The sequence below is a fragment of the Palaemon carinicauda genome, chromosome 44 (assembly GCF_036898095.1).
Source record: "Palaemon carinicauda isolate YSFRI2023 chromosome 44, ASM3689809v2, whole genome shotgun sequence".
NCBI lineage: Eukaryota > Metazoa > Arthropoda > Malacostraca > Decapoda > Palaemonidae > Palaemon > Palaemon carinicauda.
In genome coordinates, this window is record NC_090768.1 from 52,210,165 (window position 1) to 52,222,937 (window position 12,773).

At 34.3% G+C, this 12,773-nt stretch overlaps 1 protein-coding gene across 1 annotated transcript in view; it reads right to left on the reverse strand.

Annotated features, from left to right (window-relative positions):
• The window catches only part of LOC137634106 (muscleblind-like protein 1), a 169,194-nt gene that overhangs the window by 75,887 nt on the left and 80,534 nt on the right, over positions 1-12,773 (reverse strand). The window contains 2 exon segments of the mRNA XM_068366329.1: positions 9,736-9,792; positions 9,794-9,907. Coding sequence (XP_068222430.1) covers positions 9,736-9,792; positions 9,794-9,907 — 171 coding nt within the window.

A 12,773-nucleotide genomic window follows, 5' to 3' on the forward strand; every position in this document is an offset into this window, starting at 1 on the left:
TATATATATATATATATATATATATATATATATATATATATATAGGGGAGGGCAAACAGCACTAAAAGCCGGACCCAATCATACAAAAAGATTGTTTCACAACACTGGTACATATAATCGGATGATAACCCACGATAAAAGCTGTAGTATCGAGAGTCCTATCTGACCTCCTACGCTCCAAAAGGTTCTTTTACAAAGGGGCCTTTGTGACACCTACAACGAAATTCCTTTTCCCCCATTTCCTTTCCTTTGATCTGTCAAAAGGAGTACAAACGCAATCTACATACTGCGTATAGGCTAGAATAAATATTATTTCTAAAACGTCACTGTAAAAAGTGATGTGACCTTATGTTACGGTATAACTATAGTCAATTCTTTTTAGTGAGGAAGATTTGCACTGACTCGCAAGGGTGCCCTTTTAGCTCGGAAAAGTTTAATGATCGCTGATTGGTCGGACAAAATAATTCTAACCAATCATATAGCAAGAAACTTTTCCGAGCTAAAAGGGCACCGCTCTCAGTCGGTGCAAATGCGCCCCATTAAAAAAAATTAGTATAGATGTCAACTATTTGTTACGTTAATACTTTAAGGTTTTATCGAGAATTCCAATTATATTAAAAAATATAAACACGTAGAAGATTTGTAGAGTTAATTAGTGGGCAACACATTCAACATTACTTTAAATTAAACACGATATAATCCATAGTCTTTTTGTGCTGAAATTAAAATAAAACTGAAATGTAAGAACAAAAAATTGAAATGAGTATCGAAAATCAGTTACAGTACACTGAGTAATATTTTCTTACGGATAAATATATGAAATACTTTTGGAGCAAAGCACGAATTCTTCAATTGTACATATTACTCTAACCATAATAACAGCCGGGAGCATTTAAGAGGATAGTCATTTTTTTTCCGTTGCTGGATTAAGCCTGTCAAGTGCCAAGCCGGCCTCTTGTATTTTAAAGTCAACATATACAATAGTGACTGGCATCTTTTAAGATTTTAATTTTTAACATTGAAAATATGGTTGAGTATACTTTTTTTTAAAAGAGTAACAAACAAAAAAAAACTATACTCAATTTTTTTAATGAGGCGCATTTGCACTGACTCGCAGCCGTGCCCTTTTAGCTTGGAAAAGTTTCCTGCTGTCTGATTGGTCAGCATTATCTCGTCCAACCAATCAGCAATCAGGAAATTATTCCGAGCTAAAATGGCACCCCTGAGAATCGGTGTAAATCTGCCTCACTAAAAAGAATTGACTATAATGTTGAGCAGCTCCCTCTTTTCATTTTTTAATAAATACGAACACACAAACCCGAAAGGTGACTGGCAACTGAATTTCTTTTTGTTTAAATGCAAACGAAAGCATAAAAACTCTTGCAATAACAACAGAAAGACAGCTCCTAACACTTCCACGAATCCCACAAGCACAGCAATGTTTACGTTCAATATGAAAAAGTCCCCAGGAGATGGGAGACACTAAATACTTTAGCCAAGGTAATCAGCTTAGCGCTCGAGAGTTTGCTTTCGAAACCCCGACGGAATCTTGTAGGAAAATCTCTCAAAATTTCTAAGCGTGTTGATGGAAGAGAGGAAAGATGGAGGGATGATAGGGTTTGGGGGATGGCGAGTAGTCTCCACCAGAAAGAAAGACTCGTGAATACATAAAAACTACAGTTTTTACGTCTTCGATCTTTTAAAGGCACGTAAATGTCTTTTAAAAGTGCATTCAATGCATATAAATGGGTTTAAATGCATTTGAAAAGGGCATTAAATGGCAGCGCTAAACTTAGAATACATAAGATAAGTCTTCATCTACGATAGCTCAAGTGAAATACATTAAAGGCAGAACTGACATCTATAAAAAAAATTACTTCTAAGAAACAATTTTTCTTGTACTGTACCTTACTTTCCTTTCCAAGCATATACAAACACTAGTATGCAAATACAAAGATAATGCAACTTCGAAAATATGCGAACATACTAGAAGGCAGCAGCATTTCAAAATTTAGAAACCCCGATTGCATGATCTGTAGGACACTCTACCGTATGTGTTTCACAAACACTCGTAAACTGTAACGGTATTATTTTTTTATTGTTTATCTCGCTCTACACCTATCTGTTAACAGAAGCGGTTCAAGCCTGTCTTTTCTTTAATTGATGTGTTTGAATTTTTGTGACGTTCTTTCACTGAAACTGTTGTTATGAAAACTCGCTTTCTGTTGAAATAAAGTTAGTTCCATTCACCCCGTCTTTCAGTTACTACCTAACTGGCGATACGAACAACATCTGTGAGATAGTATCTTCAGTTGGATATTAACTAAAATAAATAAACTTGTAACCAGAAAAAAGCCCAAGAAAGTAACATACACTAAATATTGCCATCAAAAAGTAAAGATATACACCGACATAACTGGGGGGTTCTTTACAGTATACAGTACAGTACTACAATCAGTGACCCCAGACACCACATTGCCAAGTGATTATTATTATTATTATTATTACTATCCAAGCTACAACCCTAGTTGGAAAAGCAATATGCTATAAGCCCAGGGGCTCCAACAGGGAAAAATAGCCCAGTGAGAAAAGGAAATAAGGAAATAAATAAATGAAGAGAACAAATTAACAATAAATCATTCTAAAATAAGTAACAACGTCAAAACAGACATGTCATATATAAACTATTAACAACATCAAAAACAAATATGTCATAAATAAACTATAAAAAGACTCATGTCCGCCTGGTCAACAAAAAAGCATTTGCTCCAACTTTGAACTTTTGAAGTTCTACTGATTCAACCACCCGATTAGGAAGATCATTCCACAACTTGGTAACAGCTGGAATAAAACTTTTAGAGTACTGCGTAGTATTACGCCAGCTCTTCCCTCTACGGAGTTTGACGTGGTTAGTAATGAGTTCTCTCCAATATATCTTTTATCCAAACCCTATTGAACTTCAGGCAGGAATAGGTCACCGTCTATCACCTTTTCCCACGGTATCCTAAGCATAACTTAAGGTCTCCGAGTCCAGCCACTGTCATATTTACTGTTTTTATTTTAATTAACAGTAAAACTAACTGTAAAAAATCTTTTTACCGATTTTGGAAATTTCAGTTATTGTTAACAATGTATAAACTAATATAGAAACGAATCTCATATATTAATGGCACAGCAATGTGTTTTCAACCAATTCGTTGCTGCTTAAAAATTAGTTTTTACATTTAAAGTTTTAAATTATAGTTGCTTTGGATTATATCTTACAAATTATGTTCCCCCATTGTGCTATTTTAGAAAATGACATCGGGAAAAACCGAAAATTTTTTTCAAACAAATAATAAAGAACTGAAACTTCATATTTTCGTCACTCAATTTTCACCGGAATAGAAAAAATGTAGGAAACCTATCAGGAAAAAATACTTTGGTTCATATAACTAGTGAAGTACAGGTAGCGTGTGGAGATTTATCTAATCACAGAACTTTGATACCAAAATTGTTTTTCCCTTTTTTTTAAAAAAACAAAAATATAACTTGATAAAAAAATTTTCCCCGTTTCCTTTCATAAAATGACAGCCTAAATCTTAATACGTCCTGCACACAGATTTCAATCGCTTCTACAGTAAAGTTTCTAAATTCCTATCTTAAAACTGATATGATCTTCGTGAAAATAAAATATACTCTCCTTGCATATCACGATATTTACACAGTAATGCTGTCAATATTTGTTCACTTGGCAAAGAAAAAAAATAATTTAAACTTTGAAATTTACCGATATACACTAACTGTAACTCTAAATTCGTCAACATAAGATATTACACATTGATGTTGCAACACAGTTGCCGTATCTCATCTAAACATTTAGAGAGAGAGAGAGAGAGAGAGAGAGAGAGAGAGAGAGAGAGAGAGAGAGAGAGAGAGAGAGAGAGAGAGAGAGAGAGAGAGAGAGAGAGAGTCTCTAATGAGTGAATGTGGAGGGAGGGTTATACAAGCCCCTTCGACCCAGTCTTAAAATGAGCCTCATTGGTGAAATTGCAGAGTCTGCTTTGAAGAACTTGCGAGAGGAAATCTCGTTAAGGTACGAGGAATATTTTTCTTCCTCCTGAGCACCACCACCTAAACTTTACGCAAGATTAATTCACCCTTGCTTGGAGAACTGGTGCGTGCATACCTGAGGAGCAGCAAGTTCTTGCAGGGCGAGAGGAGAAAAGTGAGATAGAACTACAGTCAATTTTTTTTAGTGAAGCAGATTTACACAGACTCGCAGGTTTGCCCTTTTAGCTGGGAAATTTTCCTGTCATCTGGTTGCTTAGAATTATCTTGTCCAACCAATCAGCGAGCAGGAAACGTTTCCGAGCTAAAAGGGCAACCCTGCGAATCAGTGCAAATCTGCCTCACTTAAAAGAATTGACTATAGCTCTGTCTACATTAAGTTTTCGATTCTATCAATGATACTTTAATTGACAGTCATGTTGATTTAATAATCGATAATAGTTATTAATGATGAAATATTGAATAAAATTGAAAACCTGATACAACGTTGGAATAAAACCCTTATTTATCCACTATTGAAATGGAGAAAAACGTTTTATATAAAATTTCCTTATAAGTAATTAATGTTTCAGTCACGAGACAATGTTCTTTTTACTATTCCAGTAATAATGGTAACACTTTCAAGCGACTACAAACAGCGCAATTGATAAGGCATTAAACACAATTCCTCTCTATATCTTTCACTGCAACATATGCAGCTGAGAGAGAGAGAGAGAGAGAGAGAGAGAGAGAGAGAGAGAGAGAGAGAGAGAGACTCAAAAACTGGACTAGACATGTTCCTTGCATTGATAAGTGCCGAGGAAAGCTTCGACGTGAAGAAGCCGAAAAAGCAAGAAAAATAAATACAAGAGGCTGCATGAAATGACATTCTATCTGCCATTTAAAGCCAATGCCGCCAGTCAGCAGACATTTTCAACAGAAAAAAAAAACTGCAAAGGTAAATACTAACACTTGCAAATTAACAAATAACAATGTCTATGACTACAAATTTACGATACTGAAATGTCAAAAATGTCAATAAACATTTTCCTCTTATCTATGGAAAGAACTGTGAGGTTAACATGAAATTTTAAATGCCTCTATCCAAGTGCAATAGAGATAAGTATCAAAATTAAAATAATGTTGAAATAAACATAGATATCTATCATTTCAGAATAAGAGCTATTGTAAAGGTATACCTCGATTTACGTCGTTTCGAATTTACGACTGTAAAAAAATATGGATGGAAAAGTGAATACTGTATAAAGTTATGAGTATTCTGGATGACTTTCCGTCTGTACCCCCACAAGTATTGAAATCATATGACTGGAATAGCATTAAAAGCACATAAAACATGTTACTTTACAATAAATAAGAATTAAAGTAGTTTATAGAAAAAATGAAATGCGTCAAGTACAAATAAATAATATAACCAGGGCTACTTCAAATCTCAATATACAAACATTTTTTTCCCAATATGATACGACGATTTCTGGAGAGAGAGAGAGAAAAAAAAGCGAGAGTTCACACCTTAAGACTGCTCTTTGCTTCGTGCCAGGAGACATTTCCCTCACGCACCTTCGAAGTTTTAGTCGGAAAAGAAAAAGAAATAATAAGGCGGCGCTGCCATAAAATCTTCACCCAGCGAGGTTACAGCGGTGGTAGGGATACGAGGAAGCGGCTTTTTAGTTATAGAATAACGCCGAGCAAAGGAAACATAAATACGCACTTATGTGTCTCTCTCTCATACGAGAATACCCGAGTCGCTGCTGTTGTTTTCTTTGCGAATCAAATTTTTTTTTCTTTTTTACCTACAGACAAAAGGGTTTTATTTTCTTTTGTAAGAGAACACAAGACAGCCACAATGACATGGCACCGACGTATTCATTCCCACTATGAGTAAAAAGCTTAAATTAGAGGGAAAGTTAAAGAAAGGATTACTCTATCTTTCTCTCTTTCTTATACATATATACACTGTATATATATATATATATATATATATATATATATATATATATATATATATATATATATATATATATATATATATTATATATATACTGTATATTATATATATATATATATATATATATATATATATATATATATATATATATATATATATATATATATATATATATATATATTATATATATATACTGTATATTATATATATATATATATATATATATATATATATATATATATATATATATATACACACACACACACACACACACATATATATATATATATATATATATATATATATATATATATATATATATATATATACACACACACACACACACACATATATATATATATATATATAAATATATATATATATATATATATATATATATATATATATATATTATATATATATATATGTGTGTGTGTGTGTGTACTGCAAATTGGTACAAGCACTTCGTGGTTGTAAATGACTGCTGTGGCAGAAAGGATTTGGTAATAAGGGTATAGGTACCAAGAATGAAAAAGAGTGAAGACGAAGCAGAAGTTTCCTGGGGAGTGTTAGAATCTGTGCCTTGGATGGATTTGGAGAAGAAAGGGTAATTGTGGTGGGTAATTTGAATGTAAAGCTGGGGGTGATGGAGAAAAGGATGGCAACGTTGGTATTCTTAGTGCCTGGAATGAATTGGAATTGGGCGTTGTTCTGACAGGGACTAGATTGTTGGAAATGCGCGGTTGCAAAAAGGGTATTCACAAGAATACTTAGAAAAGGGTTTGCCTTAGTACAAATTGGACATGAGTTCACTTCCCTATATAATATAGTGAATGGTTTCTTACGGTACATCTGATAGGTAAAATGTAGTTTTAGCCTGAACGGAAGGATTTGATGAGGTTGTTAAATTGGTGATGGTGAAAAGACACGAAACTGGCGAATGAGAGGGAAGGGAAGTCTGTATGAGAAAACAGCTGGAAGTAAATGTTAGCAAGATTAAGAATGTGATGATCGAGCATCAAGGAAAAACAATATATTTATTGGAAGGGTAAGAAGAATATACGTATGGAAAGTTGATTCATTCAGGAATTTTGGGGTGAAGGATGATGGCAATGAGTTCAGAGGTGAGTCTCTAGTCTTGGGTATTGCCATAACCTCTGTACCATGGTCTTCCATTGTCTTGGGTTAGAGTTCTCTTGCTTGAGGGTACACTCGGGTACACTATTCCATCTAATTTCTTTTCCTCTTGATTTGTTAGTTTTCATTGTTTATATTGGAAATGTTTTATTTTGATGTCGTTACTGTTCTTAAAATATTTTCTTTTCTTTTTTTTTCTTTTCCTCACTGGGATATTTTCCCTGTTGGGGTCCCTAGGCTTATTGCATACTGCTTTTCCAACTAGGATCGTACCTTAGCAAGTAATAATATGTTGTGGTGGCCGTTTTCGTAACGTCCCAGACTGGGTGAATGCCACACTGGGGTTCGAGTCCTGCTCAAACTCGTTAGTTCCTTTGGTCGCTGCAACCTCACCATTTTTGTGAGCTAAGGATAGGGGGGGGGGGGGACTGAGTCATCAGCAGCCATTGCATGGCTTTCCTTGGTCCTATCTGTGTGGAGAGGGGACTTGGGCGCTGATCATATGTATATATGGTCAGTCTTTAGGGCACTGTCCTTATCGATTGGGGAATGTCACTGTCCCTTGCTTCTGCCACTCATGAGCGACCTTTAAACCTTTAACAGGATTTCCGCAAGAGGTTTTGAAAGTAAATTTCAGAATGCATGAAGGAATGGAACAAACTCTCTTGGATACGAGTAACTTACAGTTAGGACTAATAAAAAAATATTTATTTTAGAGTAAAGGGTTATGTTGGACGTAGTGTAAGAGTTGAAATTACAAATGATGTACAGGTACAATTGGCTTCATTAATTCCGGTACACTTCACGGGAAGCTAAGATCTGACTGGTGTACAATGTAGCAGGTAACGCTGTGTTTAGCAAAAGGGAAACTGTTGGTGACGTTGCCTGTAAAACAAAGTCACCGAGCATGTAAAAACGTGATCAGTAGCATTTCTATCAATTTTACGAAATACTGTAAACCAAATAACAATATTTTTACAGGCAGCGTTGCCAAATTTTTTGCTAAACAGTGCTACTTGCTACAATGTAGAAATGCCAGACGCCTCCTTAGGTTCTACAGAAGTGTACTGGAATTAATGAAGCCAACTGTACGCTAACGTGATCAATAGCATTTTTATCAATCAATTTTACGAAATACTGTAAACCAAATAACAATATTTTTACAGGCAGCGTTGCCAAATCATTTACTAAACAGTGCTACCTGGTACAATGTACAAATGCCAGACGTCTCCTTAGCTTCCACAGAAGTGTACTGGAATTAATGAAACCAACTGTACGCTAAACTTGTGATTATAGCTTTGTAAAAGTGAAAACATGAATCAACGCTTTTAGGTCGGTTTAGAGCCTTAACAATGTTGGCTGATAGCAGGAAAGCGCATAATTGTTTGCACTGAGGGACTCTAATTTCTATGAAGCGAGAGTGAATACGCAAGATAAAAGGTCTGAGGTGCAGTGAGCATAAAGGGAAGTTAACCAACTGTTCGTGAGCCATTTGTGTGAAGTGGGCTTTCAGATATCCATCAAATAGAATAACAGTTTAAGGCTGTTAATGTTTACGTACTAAAAATATTTACCTGTTTTTCTAATACCACAAACTTTTACCTCTTTCTAATAATGTTCTGACTTAATAAAAATTTTAAAAGGATTTAATTACCTAAATGAAATTAACAGAAGTAAAGTTATATTCTACGAAAACAGGGATTTAAAATTAAAAATAACGCGAAAATTTACTTAAATATCTCTCGGTAAAAAAAAAAAAAAATAGGGAACACGCAACGACGGCTGTGGAAAAAGAAATATATCATACATATTATACACTTTGAAAAAAATACCCAAAACTTAATGTTATATCAAATAATTCTTCTATAATTATTTGGAAATGTCAATTATCATCATATGATATTTATTTTTCCATATAAACTAGCCGTCAATGGATAGAAGAAATCTTTGTGCTGGATTGTTCTAAGACTTCCATTAATAATAATAATAATTAAAAAAAAAAAAAAAAAAAAAAAACTACACACGATGATCCCACCACATCAAATCTTGTTTGAAAGATGCATCCTGTTACCCCATCGTTAATCAGCTACTGGAAAGCAGGCCAAAAAAAAACCTACCATTCAAAAGAGGATACAGTTTCACAAAGCAAACACTATGTAAAAAAATAACCCCAAGCCCATCTAGTCCAGAGAGAGCGAATACGCCAGGATCTTCGTCAGCATACTGCCACTTACAGCAGGTCTTTTACAACAGTCGATGAGAGACCGATTCCCAACCACTATCAAATTAAAGGGCAAATAAAATGAATTATAGGCAGGGAAAACATTGCACAAGACGAAGGCAACCATGCAGATGCAAGGAAGGTAAAAAAAAGATGACAGGGAATGGAAGACAATAACAAATGCAGGGTCTACAAGAAAATAATAAATTAATATCACAAAAAAAGGGTTATATAGATGATCAGTGATTAAAATTCATTCCTCTGGTTACAAGGGAGATAAATGAAAAAGGTAACAGATAAGGCATGAATGAAAATGAGACAACCAATGATCTCGAACTTGCTCGTTATCACTAATGAGTCACAAAATCATACAATGACTTACAACTGGGATCGTTCCTTGAACGACGGCCGTGCCAGGGGAGAGGCCTTGGATCTGAGTCCATGATAGCGTTCTTTAGTGCCAAGTGGTTGCGCCCATTGATAAGTAACTGATCCTTGAGATGTTGGGGCGGGTGGAAGTACTTGCAGGGTGGCTTCTCTCTGTTGCAGCGTCCCTGAAAGAAACAACAAGTATAAGTATCCTCATCATAAGATGGAAATCAAAGCATATTTCTCTATTATGTTAGATCTTCAGTATATAAATGTGGAAATATATCGCCAATTACAGATATCTACTAATATGCCTCGATGAGCATAAATGTACAAGAGCTGACCATCTCTCATTAATTACCAGGCGTAGACATAATTAAGGAAAAAATAACAATATGAAAATTACCAAACATGGATTAAAATCAGTCTTTAAACAAATCAGATGATTATCGTGAGTATCAATGTTTTTAAAATAATTTATTCTTATTCTTTATTACTTCTTTATAAAGTTTACTTATTTTCCTAGTTCCTTTCTTCACCGGGTTATTTTTCCCTGTTGGAACCCTAGGGCTTATAGCATCTTGCTTTTCCAACAAGGGTTGTAGCTTTGTACTAATAATAAAAATATAATTCGTCTTTCCATTCGAGTGACATAACAACAACAACAACAATAATAATAACAATAATAATAGTGATAACAGACAAATAGAATTCAAGGCATTTCCTAAAACATTAAAAGCTTCTTTGACAAAGGAACTAAAACTGTTAACTCTAAACCACAATATTATTATTGCCAAACTTGATAAAATGTTTTTTATGGACTTACTGAAAACACCGTTTTCCAACTTTCCAGCGATTTCAGAACTAAAGTTCTTTTCCATTCTAGTGGCTTAAAAAACAATTTTTTTTCCAGGGGTTTATAACCGAAATTTCCTTTTCTGGTTTAATATATGAGTGACTATATACACAAAAATAAACCTAAAAAAAACATAATTTTAATTGGAAATTCTCCGTAAAAATATATTGTTCTCAACCATATTTCAATAAAATACAGGCGACCGTAATTCTTTTTCCAGTGGTTTATCAACCCAAATTTCCTTTTCTGGTTTTAAATCAAAGTAACGATATACACAAAAATAAACCTAAAAAAAAAACCGTAATTATAATTGGAAATTCTCCGTAAAAATATACTGTTCTCAACCGTATTTCAGTAAAATACAGGCGACCGTAATTTTACCTTTTTTCATTATCTTTCATGGGTTGGCGGACCGAAAAATCAGTCCTTTTAACGTCAATATAAACGTTTTTAAAACTGTAAAAATCCTGGGAATATATGTTACTAACCATTCAACGTTTTTTTAATGAAAATTATTAACTGTGTAGACGACAATATTTCGAAATCTCGACTTATAAACATTAAAAAGCCCCCGAATAAATGTCGACATTCCAAAATACATCAGAGATTTGACGATATACAGACGGTGCGAAAAATGTTTCAGTCATGCTAGATCCAATTCACTCGATTATCAATCAATCAGAAATTCGATTTGTAGCGAGATAAACATCACAATTCATTTTCAAAAAATAAATGATAAAACGTAAGGGTTATGACTGGTAGAAAATAGAATGATAATATTTTCATTGTTCAGTATTATGCGTGAAGATATTTTTATATATATTTATATAACGGAAGATGGCATTGACAAAAATACATACAGAAAAGAAAGCTAATAAAATTAAGTAACACTAAAATGTTGATAAATGAAAGGCGTGTAAAACAATGCATGAAAAATGATAAAAAATCAAAATAATGAACTGACTGATACGTATTAGACGTCGATAAAAATTAACATAAAATGCACTAAGGGGTAAATAAACATACAAGGCCTTAAGGCACAGGTTATAGTAAAGATCAAATATATTTAAAAAAAAAAAAATTCTTATCAGACATATCCATTCCGTTGTGTAATATATATATATATATATATATATATATATATATATATATATATATATATATATATATATATATATGTGTGTGTGTGTGTGTGTGTGTGTGTGTGTGTATGTATATATATACCTTAATGAACTTTTCTGAAAAAGGTGAAAATTTGCTAAGCAAGAATGAACTTGCTTATTTACTTAAACTACTAATGTGTTAATAGTAATGGATATTATATATATATATATATATATATATATATATATATATATATATATATATATATATATATATATATATATATATATATAAACTTCGATATATATAATGACACATAATTATTCTATTTTAGAGAAAGTGTGTGTGTGTGTGTGTGTGTGTGTGTATGTTGGACCCCCCCCCTCTCCCCATGGAGGGCCGAATCAAATCTTCCAACCTTCATTTCATTATGTCACGAGGGGTGAAAATGTCTGCTGAGAAGAATAGAGATAAGTGGTGATCACGATTTTTCTCGACCTGGGGGGAAAGAAGGAAAGAGAGAGAGAAAAAGTCGAGGAGGAAAGGAGGAAGGTGGGGGGGGGGTGGCAAGAGGGGAAAAAAAGGGGGAAATGAAGCCGAGGGGGAAAATAACAAACCCAACGGAATGCCAAGGAATCAGTGAGGTGGCTGCAGGAAGAATAATGAAGGCCATTATGATGAAGAAAACAAATAATGACTGTTCGTTGAAATGCCGCAAAAATATCAAATCAGGACATTCCACGAAAATACAAAACAATGAACCGTTAAAATAATGAGAGAGAGAGAGAGAGAGAGGAGAGAGAGGAGAGAGAGAGAGAGAGAGAGAGAGAGAGAGAGAGAGAGAGAGGGGGGGTCCTGCAATCATTCAGCCCAGAGAGAGAGAGAGAGAGAGAGAGAGAGAGAGAGAGATGAGTGAGAGGAGAGAGAGAGAGAGAGAGAGAATTTTCAAAGACTCAATTGCAATACCTGATACGGAAAAGGATGTACACCAGTGAATGGATTACAAGGGGTAAGGAGGAGTATGGAAGAATGCCATACGGGGGAAGGAGGAGGGGGAGGGTAGGGGGCTGGTTAATGATGGTAGGGGAGGA